This window comes from Bicyclus anynana, chromosome 11, assembly GCF_947172395.1.
Source record: "Bicyclus anynana chromosome 11, ilBicAnyn1.1, whole genome shotgun sequence".
Taxonomy (NCBI): Eukaryota; Metazoa; Arthropoda; class Insecta; order Lepidoptera; family Nymphalidae; genus Bicyclus; species Bicyclus anynana.
Window position 1 is genome coordinate 2,602,979 of NC_069093.1, and position 17,787 is coordinate 2,620,765.

General features: G+C 39.4%; 2 protein-coding genes across 4 annotated transcripts in view; one reads left to right on the top strand and one right to left on the bottom strand.

The window, feature by feature from the left end:
* The window catches only part of LOC112049523 (uncharacterized), a 63,333-nt gene extending 55,121 nt beyond the window's left edge, over positions 1–8,212 (top strand). For all 3 annotated transcript variants that reach the window (XM_024087453.2, XM_024087455.2, XM_024087454.2), the window contains one exon: positions 43–8,212. In XM_024087453.2, coding sequence (XP_023943221.2) covers positions 43–872 — 830 coding nt within the window. In that variant the 3' untranslated portion in view covers positions 873–8,212. The remainder of the gene's footprint in view (positions 1–42) is intronic.
* Positions 5,928–15,744, bottom strand: LOC112049533 (WD repeat-containing protein 13). The gene is made up of 11 exons (XM_052884110.1): positions 15,530–15,744; positions 15,327–15,382; positions 14,876–14,995; positions 14,008–14,115; positions 13,511–13,664; positions 12,822–12,988; positions 12,084–12,144; positions 11,198–11,280; positions 10,641–10,804; positions 9,738–10,567; positions 5,928–8,885 (listed from the first exon to the last, which is right to left on the bottom strand). The coding sequence occupies exons 1-11, from the start codon at positions 15,609–15,611 to the stop codon at positions 8,785–8,787; spliced, it is 1,926 nt and encodes a 641-aa protein (XP_052740070.1). The 5' UTR covers positions 15,612–15,744; the 3' UTR covers positions 5,928–8,784.
* Between the last annotated feature and the right edge of the window lie 2,043 nt (positions 15,745–17,787).

A 17,787-nucleotide genomic window follows, 5' to 3' on the forward strand; every position in this document is an offset into this window, starting at 1 on the left:
CAGTTTATATTCAAAGTGCACTTTGTTTTTGACTGTCCACAGATTACGACGAAGACTTCTTCATATCGTCGTCGGCGCGGCCGTTCGAGAGCCTCGGCGTGATGTCGTCGGCGAGCCAGTTCTTCCCCGGCGCGCACATCAAGCCGCTCGCCCGCGACCTCGCCGACGAGCTCGACGACTTCCCGCCGCCGCCATCGCCGCTGCCGACGCCAACGTACGTCCCCAGCAGGGCCCCATCCCTAGACTTCACCACCCCGGACTCGGGCGTAGAGGACATCACCCCGGGATCCATCACGGACGACGATTTTAAAGCCAAAAAAATGCTAGATTCCGAGTCGACGCAGTGCTGGAGGTCGGTGGACAGCACCAGTTCCAGCGAGTCGGTGAGCCCGAGCTCTCCAGGGGGGGAGTCCCTGGGTGGGCTTCGTCACACGCGGGACAAGCTCAAGCTGGATCTACCCCCCAGTCCGCACATCCCCTCCCCGCGACACAACCGTGTGTTCAACTTCGTGCTCGACAAACCCAAGCGGAGAGACGAGAAGCCCGCCGAGGTGGGCACGACCCCCCTCGTGATGACGGACGAGACGCCGATCATAACGATGTCGCTGCCTCTGCCCAAGGATTGTGATGATGCTATCCCCGAACCGACGTTCTCCACTTTCGGCAAAGGGTCGACGAGCAAAGCGACAAACGCGGACGAAAAGATCGTCCTCACGGATGAAGACAACGTTGAAGTGAAGGAGGAGACATCCACGAAGGTGGAGCCCGTCAAAGGGGAGGGAACCGTCCTGGACAGCGGGGACGAGGACTCCGGGATAGAGAGCAGCTCGAAGGCCACTCTCGAGCGGAACAAAACACCGAATATCTCTTAAGTAGATCAAACGTGTAGATGTAGATTTCTTATTGTATATAATATAAGTAGATGTGTATTTGGCGACTTTTTTGCGCGCCATTTGTCAAAGTAAAATCAACTTAATGGTGTTTGTTTCAAAACTCATTTTCGTTTACACATTCATATCATTATTCAATAATGCAATCTTATGCAGTGGATACAGATTCGTGGTTCGTTTATTTATATGCACGTGAAAAAGTCGCCGAGTGCGAAGGCTTGAAGTCCGAGGCGTTGAGGCTTCGGTTTTTGTACGTACTGCGGAGTGATACGAGCATGGGTCGAAAATTTGTAGATTATTACATATTTAAATAAATGAAAAATATTAATGAATGAAATGAATATGTTGAATACTCAATTTGTGACGTAATAAAGTCAGTATAACAAATCAGCGTGAACGCATTAATAATTACATGATGCGTATATCAAGATCCATTTCACATCGAAATCGGTAGTTTTAAGCGCGAAATTTAGTATCATAAAAAAGGTTTTCACAATTTTCAGATCATTTACTTGTGTGTCACATAATAGGGTAGTTGACTCACATCAAATTTAATATACACAATATTAATTTCCTACATGGAACAATGGTCCGATATATAAAGAGATTGTAATTAATAAAAGTTAAGTTTTTCAAATTTTTCAAAAGTTAAAAACGCCGTCGTCCATTTTGTGACGTCACAATGTTACTTGATGTATTAAACGTCAAACTAACCAAACGCTCCGTTTGGTAAAGGATTCGTTAACGTGACGTCATGAAAGAGTTAAAATATAGCCCATCATGGCCGACAGCGTTTTGGCTCGTATTGTCAAAAAAAATATTTTATAATTAAAATTTTCGCAACGCAACGATTCTTATGGAGTAAACTTCAAAAAGTGTCAACTAGCCTATTATGTGATACTATCGTATGTAAAGCTAAATAAAGCGCTTACATCGCTGGAAGTGTCAACTCGTCCGCTCCGCTCGCGTCGAGCCATACATTTGAATACGTTGGCCGTAGTGTGTCGATGCCATTGTACTCGTAAGTTTACATACCGTCTTATTGGTTAAGTGTTCGATATTATAGTATTAAAATTTTTTATTATTTTGCATGACATTTTTTATACATATCGGAATTCAATTATTTTTTTTTTAATTTATATCTTCAAATACAGTGAAATTATTCATAATGCAATGTTTGATTTAAAGTGAACATCGCGAGGTGTTTCGACAGAGACGTATTATGGTACAAATAACCGTGAACGGTATATATTATGTAGATATAGCGCTTTGATTATTGTAATGATTACTGTAGGATCGTCGAACGCCCCCGAAGCGGCCTACTCAGGGCCTGTAGCCAAGTAGCGCGTCGATTCTCTTTCTACGATCGCTATCGCTTCGAAAACTAGAAAAAATGTATAGAAATGACAGACCTTGATCACGTCCTGTCGATAGCAAATGTCATATACATGTTATTGAAACAAAAACTAAAGTTGTTGCTCTGTAAAGATAAATTTATTTGTTTTGAACATCGCAAGTCATCTTGGCAAATACAACTTATTTTTACACTCATGGTACAAACAACTATTATTTACTAACCTGTAAAGAGTTTTATAAAACAACATTAAAAGCTATTGCTTCAAATATTCTTTCACACTCATAGTTATAATTATTTCCAATAAAATCACTAATGCTTTACTTGTACAAAAACCTCGAGAATTTTCTTCTAAGATGAATTTTATAATGAACATAGAGTAAAAAGTGCGGCCACCACAGATAATACTTTGACGTATGTCTAAACAGTATTGCGTGGGAAATTCAATCGGAAGCTACATTTACATGCATTTTTGAATTTGGAAGCCTTTGCGTTCGTAGAAAGAGAATCGACTTTCCACTTGGCTACAGGCCCAGTTTTTATACAGCTGTAGGAAACAACTTTTTAATATTTGCTAGACTCTCGTAAGTAATGTTTTTATTATTTCATAATATAATTATAGTAATATATGTAGGCGTAGAATATCGTAATTATGTAAAACTATGTGTCGGATACATGTGCAAATCAAATGTCGCAATTTGAATCTATACTAATATTATAAAGCTGACGAGTTTGTTTGTTTGTTTGAACGCGATAATCTCAGGAACTACTGGTCCGATTTGAATTTTTTTTTTCAGTGTTAGATAGCCCATTTATCGAGGGCTGCTATATGCTGTATATTATCCCCGTATTCCTACGGGAACGGGAACCACGCGGGTGAAACCGCGCGGCGTCAGCTAGTTCATTTTGCGGAGTTGCATTGCAGTCATTATTTAGCGTTAGATGTTAGATATTTTAATGATAAAAAAAACTCGTTTTATTTATACATTTTTAATGATATTTATACTTTGATACATATTGTCTATTTATCTTGATATTTGTACACTCGATGTCTATTTGTGACGTGTATCTGAACACGCGTATCAATTGTCGAAATTATATCGTATTTGTGACTTACAACTACGCACAATGAATACGCATCCGCCATCTTGGAATTGTGAAAAAAAATATCTTTTAGGTTACAGTCCAACGTTACGAATATCGAAAGTATGCATTAGCAATATAAATTCATGCACCAAATGCTTATTCTGTGACAATTTTTGTCAGTCTACTGATGCAGATCGCATGCAAAAGTAACACAAATTGGGTTCTTACTTCTTATGTAACTTAAATTTATTTCTACAAATACTTAAATATATTTGCCAGACGAATATTACCATAAACACATTTGTATTATATGATTTACAGCTTAATACTAAAAAAAAAATTTAGGTATGTAGAAACTAATTATTATACACATTTATTTTGGCTTTAATCTAAATAGCTTAAAGCCGGAGTAGCATTGTTGTATGTACCTATCGCTAAAGTCCGGCCGCTCAGAGATTGCGTTTCTGAAAGGTCGTGATCGAATAAAACAATATTCAATTTCAATTACCTCGTTATTTGTCTGATCACTACAAAGACAAATAGTTGGCATCAACCTTGGAACTGTCGTACAAGGTTGTTGAACTGCGCTGTTTCAAGTTCCATCGCCCATTCTATCATGACCAGCCAGAAACGCAATCTCTGAGCGGCCGGATTGTTTTTACTTATATTGAATTCATGCTTCCGCAAGGCCTAGTAATACTACAGTTGGACTGTGCCTAATTAGTGATTATTCAAAATTCAAAGCCAATTTAGAATTAAGTAAAACTTTATATGTATTAAATAAGTGTTTTTAGATGTATGAGTGACGGTGACAGATCAACATGGCGCATTTGTGGCAACCGGCGGCACATTCACTATGCACTATCACTTCTTGACTCTTAAACTTTATACCATAAGTATGTACAAAATCTTGTTGCAGGTAACATACATTGACCTCTTATAATTAAAAGACGCACAATCATGTAGAAAATTCCACTTAAAAACTGGCCAATTTTGCTTTGACAGATTTAGAATTATTGCTAAATTACCTAATGGTCTTTAAATATAGTCCAATATTCAATAAAATCCCAAATTCAGAGTCAAGCTTAAGTATTGAATTTAAGGTTGAATTTGCAAATGCGACTACTTGAATTGAGTGCCAAGAAGTTTTGTTTGGCACTCATTGAGTAGAGACGTTTTTTGGTCGCTGATTGTGCATCCACTTTTTAATAGGAGATGGATGATTACTTACATAAAATCGTCCACCTGTACAAAAATACTGTCAAAGCATATTTTATTATACCGCCAGTAACCCTTTACTTCCACAGATAGATACCAAGAAAGTCCTTTATGGCTAATAGTGACTGCTGACAATGCCCAATGCCTTCTTGGTAACACTGAAGAACTTTCTTCCCCCTATTTCTTAGATGAAAGAAATCTAACCACAGACACGGGGCTGTCAAGTCTGATCAGACTCTGCCAAAGAAGCCTATTCATTCCAACGCCCCCCAGACCGAGGTCCGAATCTCAAATCTCCGTTGGGAGATATATACTCCTCCTCCTAAATGTACTCCTTTAATTTAGCTCTCGAGCTCTACTCTGGTAGAAGCTTGAAGCCAAACCTCCCAAAAAGAAACGAGATAGTATAAGTAAAACAATCATTATTTTTTAGTAAAAACTAATGAACTATAAATGTATTTCATATAAATTAAAGACCAATACAATTAAAGACCATTCATTGCATTACAACTGGTCAGAAATGCATATTTTCAACGACCAGAGTTTACTTAGCCGCCTGCAGTGATATTTTGTCCATACTTTACCTCTCTCTTTACTAAACAATACTTATTCTATATCACTTCTAATAGAAAAATATCTCTATTATCATTTTTTTTATTCTAATAGGTAAATTGTGCACTGCAATATTGGATTGTCCTACATTGTGAAGCCGAGCCACTTTAGTTACTGGGCTCTTATTAACTATGACATTCGAATCGTATACATATTTGTTATCTCAATTATTATAAGCTGTCAGCTGATAGGACAAAATTAGTTATACTCAGTCCGAGCAATTATGGTACTTTTGTCAACTTGAGATGGTTATTTATGGTTTAACATATTCGATTTGAAATAAAACATTGCATCAATGTAGGGCTGGATGATTGTATTAATGTTAATTTCTGTTTATCTTAATATTTACTCAGATACCAGATCATCCTCAAGAGAAGACTACGAACTTAATAATAATATTAGTAACACTAATTTTTACATAAGAATTTCGCAAACAGTATCATATTATTGTTTTCCAAACGCCCATGAACCAGTTTGGGAAAAAACTAAAACCCAATGAATGCTACTTGTCTAATAAAATTAAACGCAATCAACTCCAATTTCATCCTAAGACATCTGTCTATAGCAATAGGAGAATATCCCCAATTTCTGTAATAACAAAGACATTGTAATTCCGATTACAAGGACAAGGATATTGTAATTTCGATTAGATCATTAGATTGAGCAGCATGTACAAGACGAGTCAAGCATTTAACTTTATTTTTGATCAAGACGTTGCCACTGGCACATGGAATCGGTTCATTCGATAAAACAAAAACAACTATATGATTATAATGATTTAAAAGAATGATAATATGTCTAGTTGAATTTGGCTACTGAAAGAAGAGACTGAAATCACCTGGCAAAAAAAATCTATTAGTGTTTGTTAAAAAAACCTATGTAATGAAAATTCAAGTATCAAACTGAGTTATTCCAATATTTGCACTATAATTTTGGGAATGCGCTACTAAACTTTTAATTTGATTGCAGTCTTCATTAGCCAATCTTGATATTTTAAAAACGTTAATTTGAACTTTTAGTACATTATATGTGAGCCTGTCTAGGTCCATATTTGTACCAAATGAATAAAATGCTTGGACTGAGTATTTCGGTATTTGAATAATTTACTATGCAATTAAAACCAAATTCTAAAATCTTTAAATACTGTTGGACTTTTCGCTACCTCAATGTCTTTCAATAAATTAAAGCACTCTCTATATAAAATTCATTAAATAAAGTATTGGATAGAAGCAGGCGTTACTTTGCGGAAGTTCATCATGATTAAATAATGATTTATTTATTTTGCTATCATCCGCGAAAAGTCGACGAACCCATGCGACAACGTGCAATTGCACGTCAGCGCCGGCCCGAAGTAAATTTTAGAATGGAGCGAGATCCAATTATGGCGCCTCTCCTGTTTGCTCCTAACATTATACTAGGGACATTTGAAAAGTTTTTAGCGTTCCTTATATAGGCAATCGAAAAGAAAGAAATTTCTTTTATTTTTCTTTACCATTTTGGCGCCTGGAGCGACCGCTCCGTTCGCCATATGGACGGGCCGGCCCTGTTGCACGTTGTAGAGTCAACATCTCCTGAGGATGCTCCGGTTTCGGGGTGAAACGTACGTAGAGAGTATTTTGCCGGACCTGGGTGACGTTGTCGCATGGGTTCGTCGACTTTTCGCGGATGATGGCAAAATAAATAAATCATTATATATTCATTAAATAAAGTTTATCACTCAGCCAACTAACAATGTAGATTAAATTTTTCAATCAGTCACTCTTTTGAAGTTACCGAGATAGCAAATATTAGGTACTATTCATATCAGGAAAGTGGAAGATTATATTCTGTAGTCAGCAAGGACTTTAGTTTTGTCGTAGAGTATTCGCACGATAACTTTGCGCGTGGCCAAAATCGGAACTAATCAAAAGTGCCGCCATCTTGTCGTCTATCTCTATCTATCTCTTAGCGGGTAAAAGAGATCACTAACGCTGGCAACATAATTGCGCCGCCAGTCGCGCGCAGACTTATCTTACGCGCACTCTAATTGCAATTTAGGGATGTCATACTCCTTTCTCATGCGAAAAGGTGTCATGGATGACGTCACGAAATGTATTTTGCGTGTAGGAGATAGTCATAGAGATGAGGGCGCCAGTATCGCGCCGCGGTCGTGTCATCAGATGTGCAATTCGTCCAAGCGTGTCTCGTGTGCAATTGTTCTCATTTCCATATCATCGCATTTTAGTTGTTTAGTTACTGCTGTAAATATAATTTAATAAAAGTTAATCGGAGATGAAATTTTTTTTTTATTGATGAAAAATTTATTCGTATTTCGTACGTGTTTTATTGTTCTGAAACTCTTGTTCTTTACAGTTTTATTTTTTAGATATTTTTCGTTAATGTACAGATGTAAATACGCTGGTAGATGTTCATTTTGTTTGGATTACTTAGAGATATAGATTTTGTAGATGCTGATATTAGTTCTGGGGTCGTGGTCTAAGTTTTCGAATCGAAAAATGTGACGTTTTGTCGAGTATTTACCATACAAAATTTAAGAAAGTATTTTTACTGACTTCTTCATACCTAGCACGGCTGATATCATGTGACAGTTAGTAAGTAGACGTACTAGTCAGCGCGTTATCAACTGAGTCGTGATCCATAAATGATAGAGAAATGGCACAACGAGTCATTTGCTGACTGTCTGGGTACAGTGCAATGATTTCATATTCAATGTTGTATTTGTATGGAGTAATATGGAATGTTTCGACTATATTTGGGCGAAACATATAATTAGGTCGATATCACTTTTTCAACTCGAAATCTTAAGCCAAGTCTGTGGTCTTGCATTCTTTGTAATTGCTAGCTTTTATAAATTAATTGTAATATGCTAATCTGTTTCGAAAATATTTCCAATACGAAGGATTTGTTTACATTGTAACAAGGAATTATCTGAATGAATTGTCCAATAAAATAATTATTGTTATAATTGTACCTATTTATTATTTCTTTTACTTTATTAATTCAACAGTATTTATATGAAAAATAAATAATTAATAAAAATTGTGACTTTGAATGACTTTTATTTTGATAACATAAATAATTTTCAATCTATTCTGTATTCATAATTTTAACAATTAATATTTAGTACTACAACAAACGCAACATTACATTCTATTACTAACTATAGTGCATTCATAACTTAAGCCGTAGTAGCCTAGTGGATGTTACCTCTGCCTCCGATTCCGGGGGGTGTGGGTTGTCCCTCCAGTCCAATTTTTTAAGTTGCATGCATTTTAAGAAATTAAAATCACGTGTCTCAAACTGAAGGAATAACATTGTGAGAAAACCAGCACACCTACCAGAGAATTTTATTAATTCATTAGTGAAATTTGCCAATCTGCATTGGGCCAGCGTGGTGGACTATTGGCCTAACCCCTCTCACTGTGAGAGGTGACTTGAGCTCAGCAGTGAGACTAATATGGTTTGATAATGACATTCAATTTCTAAGGTTAAGTAGCTATACACAAGTAACTATAAGCACAAGATCACTGAGAGATCGTACACAACTCAGCACAGTTCTTATGAGTGATCTTGTACTAATTAGTGTCACAACTATAGTGTGGCCAGGTGGCGGTGGTGGTGACGTCACCGGCGCCGCCAGATGATGACGAGCCCCGACACGTCGCTGGTGGCCAGCAGGCTCTCGTCGTAACTGAAGCTGACGCCCAGCACGGCGGCCGCGTGACCTGACCACAATGACGCCATATGACTCCATGTGACTTATCATAAAATATAAAAAAATAATCTAGAATATATAACTCTAAACACAAATCCGACAACTGAACCGAATTCGCTAATTCTTTTTTTAGAATATTCCTTGAAGTAGGTAGTACGATGGTAGATACAGAGGGAAATTTAATTAATTGCCTGGACGTCTAAAAAAATACTTCTATACTCCCACACAAACGATTTGTAGTAATACTTAAAAGGTCAATTTGAGTTTAACTATCATAAAAAAGTATTTTTGGAGAGGTTTCGGGAAGGAGAAACAATTGAGTGACGTCAGGGTACGGTAGGGTAGGGAAGAAGTGCATATAAGTCAAAGCAAAGTATGACCGGGTCCACATCGAACATCTGGTGGGCTCCACCTCGCCGAGCAGTGAGAGAAGCCCCACACAGAAGACCATCACGCCGCAGCTCCGCAGATCGCCGGCGACCTGCGCAGGCTCGATCGCAGCGCGGCGTAACACACCGGATATGACACATCCATTCTGGCACCATGGACCGCGACAGTGGTCCCACCCAGTGACCCGCCTGTAGTCGCAGGCGGCGTTTGCAACCACCGTAAGAGGCCATCGCCGAGCCGGTAACCCCGAGACCCGTGAGGGTCTGCGTGGATGATCTCTCGTCCGGGTCCACTAGTTATTTCATACTTTATTAGGTACGGACCAACCGCAGTTAGGTATACAAGCTATCCAGAAACTACGTCGTGGCATGCATCTGGCAGAACTTCTAAGTTTGCCCAAACCCCTTGTAACACGTTTTCCTTAAGGAGTCTACAGCAACTATACAATTAAAATTAATAAAAGGTGTATTACCTTGCAACTTGTTGACGACGGCGTGCTGCGGGTCGCCCTCCACGTCGTAGAAGTACACGCCGGAGTCCTCCGAGCCGCTCACCACGCACACGCCGCGCCGGAACGACATCAGCGGGCAGAACGACGAGCGCACCGGCGCCGCCTCGTGCCGCGTGCCGAAGCGCTTGCGCAGCACCAGCCCGCCCTCGCTCTCCGTGATCCTGCGACACAACACACGTGCAGCAGCGCACGACACGAGCGGACACAACGACGAGCGCACCGGCGCCGCCTCGTGCCGCGTGCCGAAGCGCTTGCGCAGCACCAGCCCGCCCTCGCTCTCCGTGATCCTGCGACACAACACACGTGCAGCAGCGCACGACACGAGCGGACACAACGACGAGCGCACCGGCGCCGCCTCGTGCCGCGTGCCGAAGCGCTTGCGCAGCACCAGCCCGCCCTCGCTCTCCGTGATCCTGCGACACAACACACGTGCAGCAGCGCACGACACGAGCGGACACAACGACGAGCGCACCGGCGCCGCCTCGTGCCGCGTGCCGAAGCGCTTGCGCAGCACCAGCCCGCCCTCGCTCTCCGTGATCCTGCGACACAACACACGTGCAGCAGCGCACGACACGAGCGGACACAACGACGAGCGCACCGGCGCCGCCTCGTGCCGCGTGCCGAAGCGCTTGCGCAGCACCAGCCCGCCCTCGCTCTCCGTGATCCTGCGACACAACACACGTGCAGCAGCGCACGACACGAGCGGACACAACGACGAGCGCACCGGCGCCGCCTCGTGCCGCGTGCCGAAGCGCTTGCGCAGCACCAGCCCGCCCTCGCTCTCCGTGATCCTGCGACACAACACACGTGCAGCAGCGCACGACACGAGCGGACACAAGTCACCTTACATAGCAAACACTGTACCTGAACAAGTTGAGCGAGTTGTCGGCGACGCTGACCAGCAGCGCGGGGTGGCGCGCCAGCCAGGGGCTCCAGCTGAGGCTGCTGACGGCGCCGCCCACCTGGCAGCGCCGCAGCTTGCTCAGCATGGCGCCCGAGCTCGACATGCGGTAGCTCACTATCATGCCCTGCCGACAAAGTTATTTTCATCACTAGCGAACGCCCGCGACTACGTTTGCGTAGAATTCACTGTTTCACAAATCCCGCAGGAACCATGGATTTTTCCGGGATGAAAATAGCCTATGTGTTAATTCAGAGTAAAATCTATTTCCATACCAAATTTCAGCCAAATCGCTAAAGTAGCTGCAGCGTAAAAGAGGAACAAACATACACACACAAACTTTCGCCTTTATAATATTAGTGTGATATTATTATTTTACAAGTTAGCCCTTGACCACAATTTCACCTGATGGTAATTGGCGATGAATAAAAAAAATAACTAAATGACCATTAATATCACTGTATACTAGGAATAGGAACGGTAGGAAGTGACAATAGACAAAGCACATGTGCTAGTTCACCTTATCGTTGGCGGCCCAGAATATCCTGCCGCTGGTGGAGCACACGAGCGCCGTCACGCGCCCGCCCACGATGCTGGTGCCGCCTACGCAACACACAATATTTCAAACTTCAAATAATAATTATCTCTTGTATTGTAATTCTCCTGTAAAATACTCGAAAACAGTGGACAACAGTGATAAAGGTTGTAGCTCATTAGAGCCACCCGGAACCCGATCCACAATGCATCGTCGCTAGGCGTCCACTTGTAGTCGACACGTCGTCCACGGGTGGACGCCGCGTTGTTACCAGTGAACCTCGCGTGGTCATCTAATTTCCGAGTAGTCTACCAACGTTTGGCTCTAGGTGTGCACGTATCACACCTAGCTTTCATCGAGTGGTCCACTCGTAGTCCGCGCGTGGTCTCCTCGCGAGCGGGGCATTCCGCTGATGGTACGGAGTTGATGTAGTGAGCGTACGCCCATACAAATCCATACGAAGAACACTAACCACTCGAGGTGACGATTCGGAACCAGATGAGGCGGTGCGGATCGGGTCTCGGGTGGCTCTAATAAATTTTGACCTTATAATTTAGTATTACATGCATAGATACACTATATATCACATGTTTATTTTATAGTGGGTTTACCAATGACTTATTTCGTACCTGTCCTTTTGACCTTTAGGTATTCTTTAAATTGAATTTGGTTTATTTCATAAAATATCATCATCATCATTTCTTCAAACCATATGTTCAACCCTTTGCCACTTCAACTTTGCGAGTTACGTCGGTGACTTTGTTTCTTCTGTGGATCTCTTCATTTCTGATTTCATCATACATAGATATTCCGAGCATAGCTCAGCTGTAATTGAATAATGTAATTTATATGTTTTACAAGTATTAGTTACCTCTGGGATATATTCCTGTCGAAACATTGAGAACTTCCACCATACCTCTAGCGTTGCCGGCCTTCACAGTGAGTTAAAGAACATATTGGTTAAAATTATCTACCTTCATGGAATAAAAATGGGATTTAATTTAATATGTTAAATGCCCCATCATATATGGAAGGATATCTGTCCTCCATGATGGATGCATTGAAACTGAGACAATACAAAACATGTAAGCATCAGTTGAAGGATACAATGAGGCTACAATGAACATGTAAGCATCAATCAAAGTATACAATAACCATGTGAACATCAATCAAAGGATACAATGAACATGTAAACATCAATCAAAGGATACAATGAACATGTAAACATCAATCATAGGATACAATGAACATGTAAGAATCAATCAAGGATACAATGCACATATAAGCATCAACCAAAGAATACAATGAACATGTAAGCATCAATTAAGGACAATGGACATATAAGCATCAATCATGGGATACAATAATCATGTAACCATCAACCAAAGGATAAAATGAACATGTCAGTATCAATCAAAGAATATAATGACATGTGAGCGTCAATCAAAGGATACAATGAACATGTCAGCATCAATCAAAGGGTACAATGAACATTTAAGCATCAATCAAAAGATACAGTGTATATATAAGTCTCAATCAAAGGATACAATGAACATGTAAGCATAAATCAAAGGATAAAATGAACATATGAGCATTAATCAAAGGATACAATGAGCATGTTGTTGTTGGCGGGCTGGAAGGCGCAGCACAGCAGTGGCGCGGTGAGCTGGTCCTGCACCATGCGCAGGCGCCGGCCAGTGCGCGCGTCCCACACCATCAGCATGCCGTCCAGCGCGCACGTCGCGATCAGGTCGTTGGATGCGGACCAGTCGCACCCTGAGGGAGACCCGTAATTAGTTAATTTACCCTCGCCTATGGCCAAGTGCGGAAAAGGCCCAGGAAAGAAGAAGAAGAAAACCCTCGCCTAAGCCTAGAATGCGCGCCATGAGATATCTCATGTAGAGCGACATATAACAGCAGAATTGTAAATAGCAGTTCTTTACAAGGAGACCAAAGATTTTGGTAGACAATTTGTCTTTTCCACTTCACAAGATACAAACAAAACATTTTAGTGTACCATTTGTCTTTTTTGTAGTTGACACATGCCATGACTACAGATAAGTCCAATTGTGGCTAAAGGTTGATCATGCTTGTCTAAAAGATGTGCATAAGTTAGCATTCCAGACCATACTAAAGCAATTCCTAAATTGTACTAAACTTGTTAACATCAATGACTACCCTAAGTGATGGTTTTCCACTTCTCTTTTTTTTTTAATCAAATAAAGCTTTATCACAGAGTGATAATGTTGCTCCGTAATGCTATTAAAAAATTTTTAGACTAAGATATTCATCTCTCACCGGTAACTGCTTCAACATGTCCCTCTAATATGAAGGTGACCTTCGGAGGTGTGGAGGTGACATTACACACCGAGACGGTGCAATCATCAGACACACAGCATAGCCTTGAACGGTCATTGTTCGCAAACTTCACCATTGTTACTTGTTTTGAATGCTGTGGGTGAGATATAATAAATCATTATTAGATCCATTAGAAAACATAAGTTACCACTATAATTACTGAAAAAAATCCTAATTACAGTTTCATTTTTTTTACAGCTTTTAATATTTCCTATATATTTTTCTGAATAAAATAATATGTGACCTAATCCCACATTTTACACAATTCTTTTAAATTATTTAATTTTTTTTACAGACTACAAAATATTTTTAGCTCATTATACTTTTTTTAACTAATCATTATAAAATATATTGCCTGACCACTTTTTTTAGCTGACTTCTTTCGTAGTTAAACATTATAATATTATAATATTGTTTTAGTTATTTTATCAACTTACCTGGTCAAATATATGATGTACTCCAGTAAAAGCATAGTTTTCTGATATAGTATCATCACCTTTTCTTGGTGCATTAATAGTAAAACTGTCTTCAATTGCCAAACTTGCCTGGAACCAATGTGAATCATAAAATTTAATACCAGCACACATTGCTTGTAAGCATCTGAGTTTCAAAGAATACATCAAAAATACATGTATGCGAGTTGTGATAACCCAGTGGATATGACCTCTGCCTTAGTTTTGGTGAGCGTAGGTTCAAATCCAATCTGGGGCATGCACCTCCAACTTTTCAGTTATGTGCCTTTGAAGATATTAAATATCACGTTTCTCAAATGGTGACAGAAAAACATTGTGAGGAAACCTGCATACCAAAGAATTTTCTTAATTCTCTATGTATGTGACGTCTGCCAATCTGCATTGGGCCTGCATTGTGGACTATTGGCATGTCCCCTCTCATTCTGAGGGGACTCGTGCTTAACAGTGAGTTGAAAATGGGTTGCTAATGGTGACCAACGCACATTTATTTAATATTTTATATTTATAAGTTAAAAAAGTTAAACATGTGTTTTAAACATTTTGCCCAACATTGGAAAATCATTATCATATTGCACATAAGTGGGATTGACAAAATATATCAATCTCTTCCATTCACTAACATTATGCTGGACACTCACTGTCCAATATAATCATCAGGTGAGATTGTAGTCAAGGGCCAACTTGTAAATAAAAAAAAAAAAAATACACTGCCTACTGTTTGGAGAAGTAATTTTCCATTTTATACAAATTGTATGCATAGTGAATACCCTGTGCACACCACTGGGTGTCTAGCAGTAGAAAATCAATAGGATCAATATTTCTGATTACTCACCTTGCTGTTAGATCTTTGTCGAGATGACGATGAACTGATGGATATGTTGTCCTGAACACCATACCTCCTCTGTAGCAACTGACTCCTTATATTTATGTACTTCTTAATGGTGTCTATGTCCTAAAACACACATAATTAAATAACTTATTTAATTAAAGAAGAATTAAACAAAAATAATAATAATGTTTTGATGCCATTTAATTTTATTTTAGTAAGATTCAATTTCTAGTAATTTTGAATTAGAAACTAAATAAACAAATAATGAAATTTCGCAAATTTACATCAAGCAGACATAGTTGAGGCATAGTGGTTACTTATAATAAATCTTGTTTTGAGGAGGATTTTGGAAATATTTTGAAGTAAATTGAATTTACTGTTATAATTTCCCTTACTTGCGTTTACATTATAATTATATAGAAAAAATATAATAATGCGTTATACATTAAGTTACCTTGAATTTTGAGTTTTCTCTAAGAAGTTGACTCCTTCGCCTAATATATAATGTTTCTGAAACAATCAATATTGTTCCCTATTGTTCCATAAACAACTTCCAATTATTATCCATATTCAATAATAATATTATGAAGAAGTGAATCTATCTGTAATATTCTTGTAATATATTTTGAAATATTTGATACCTTAGGAAATACTTACTGAAGTTAGGATTTCCTGGAGCTCTATATGCATTGAACCGCGCGTCTAGAGCAAATATCTGTTGCTGGAAGGCTACAGCCATGTTTCAGTTGCTTGTTTCTAGTATTTTTAATTAACTTTTGCTGAAAACTTGAAAAGCTCGTAAATCTTTGTTTGTTTATTATAATTTTATCAAAATTTTTGACAGTGACGTTTAAATTCTACCCATAGAGTACATTGAATATAGGGTATAGAGTCCTCAGATGCCATCTCCGCTTAGCGCCATCATGTGAGCAGATAGAGAACTACAAAAATTATAATATATACCCATAAGTATAAAATGAGCGTCGATTTACGTATATACATATACCTATATCCATAGAGGCATAAACATAATGTTCACCTATTAGTTTTAACTGTTCTTTAATTCTATGATTATTTTATTTAGGAATAATAAATAATAAAAACACAAATGGCATACATATAATTATTTATTGTTTCACCTTTTGTGAATATAAACAACTCCGTCTCTTTGAATAGAGTCATCTTCGTCTAAACCTCTAGTGGTACCGCTTAACAATATATTTTTGACTTACACCAATTAAATGTAAAAAATCTGCACGAAAAAATAAAAAAGAACTCTACTAAATCTCAAGACAAGACATATTTAACAGAGTTCTCGGAATCCAAATTAAAGCACAGGTCAAAACGATTTATAACAGTGATCAAAATCCATAAAAAAAAGCCAAGTCGTCGGGAAAGATCAACGCAAAAAAACACCATGAAGAAAGCAGAAAAAATAAAACCGTTTCGTCTACAAAATTAAACAAAATGTCACAAGCCGCACGAGGTTATAATTTTTTTTTTAATAACTGGCTTAAGATTACCTCAGAATCCTGCTGGTCAACGTGCCTTAAAGCGCCATCTATTGAACAAATAGTGAACCAAGGAGGCATATGTAATTTGTACTGAGGTCGTAATGTACAGACTGATTACACCCTGATTCTACCACCACAGACGTCAAATAAACGTGCTACCCAAGTGCTACCACTCTCAGGCACGTACAGATGGTTGGTTACTTCAATGAAATCGGAACGTGTAATGAGGCCTAAACATCGCCGCTTTTTTAATCTGTGCATCGTAGATTCAAAATAACTAAAGGCCATAAAAAACTAGTATCCAGGGCTGTAAAAAAATTATAAATGATTGGACCGATTACGATGTGGTTTTTTTGTTTGAAACAACGACCTTTAAGCTATCATTGGTTTGAAAGCTGACGTCCTCGAGGAGATGATTCTAGGATTGGATGTGAACTGTGAAGTGAAGAATTAAGATCCGAAGATGTTTTTTTACTATGAGTAGCCAAATAATATAGATTTAACTGTAAGATATATTGGTTGGAAACGTTAAAACCTAAATTAATGAGTAAATTGTGAGTAAATTAAAATTTAACCTACATTATATTTCAAAGTAGAGACTTAAAAATGCAGAATACCTACCATGAAATAGATATTTAAAGTATTTATTTATTACTTACTCGAATATGAGCATTACATTATTATATTGAAATAATTGATAGCGGCATTAACAACGATCCATTGATCCTTTACCCAGAAGATAATCATGGTTTTCTCCGTTCCTAGAAATGTAGTACGGCGTGAGATAAATTGAAACGCGGACCCGGTAATGATACCACAGTATATAAACCGGTAATGACGTTTCTGTAATTACCTAGCTCATGCATATTGCTATTTATCACACCCACGAGTCGCGGGCGGCGGGCGCTTGGCGAGTTGCGTCCTCTACGCGGCGCCGCAGAGGCCAGCGGTTTCCGAGAATTCTTATTTCCGATTCCGAAATACTCGACGCGGTGATACCGAGAAATCTCAACGGCGTTATTCTGGGGCAATGCGGTGTAAAACCCGAAACACGTAGGTTCCCATCTAGCGAGGTGCCTCCGCCGTTATAAATAATCAGAATGCGTGAAAAGTCGCTGACCCAACATTACCGCGAGTTTATGTGTACCAGGAAGAGAGGGGAACATCTACAATTTGACGGCCTCCAAAGCGTCCAAAGCCTCCTCTAACATGAGTAGGTATGCGCGGTAGATTTACAAGACCAAGGTCCTGGGTTCGATCCCCGGCTGGGACGATTGAGGTTTTCTTAACTGGGATAGGTACTTCGGCCGTGGCTAGTTACCGCCTTACAGACAAAGACGTACCGCCAAGCAGTTAAGCGTTCCAGTACGATGTCGTGTATAAAATCCAATAGGGGTGTGG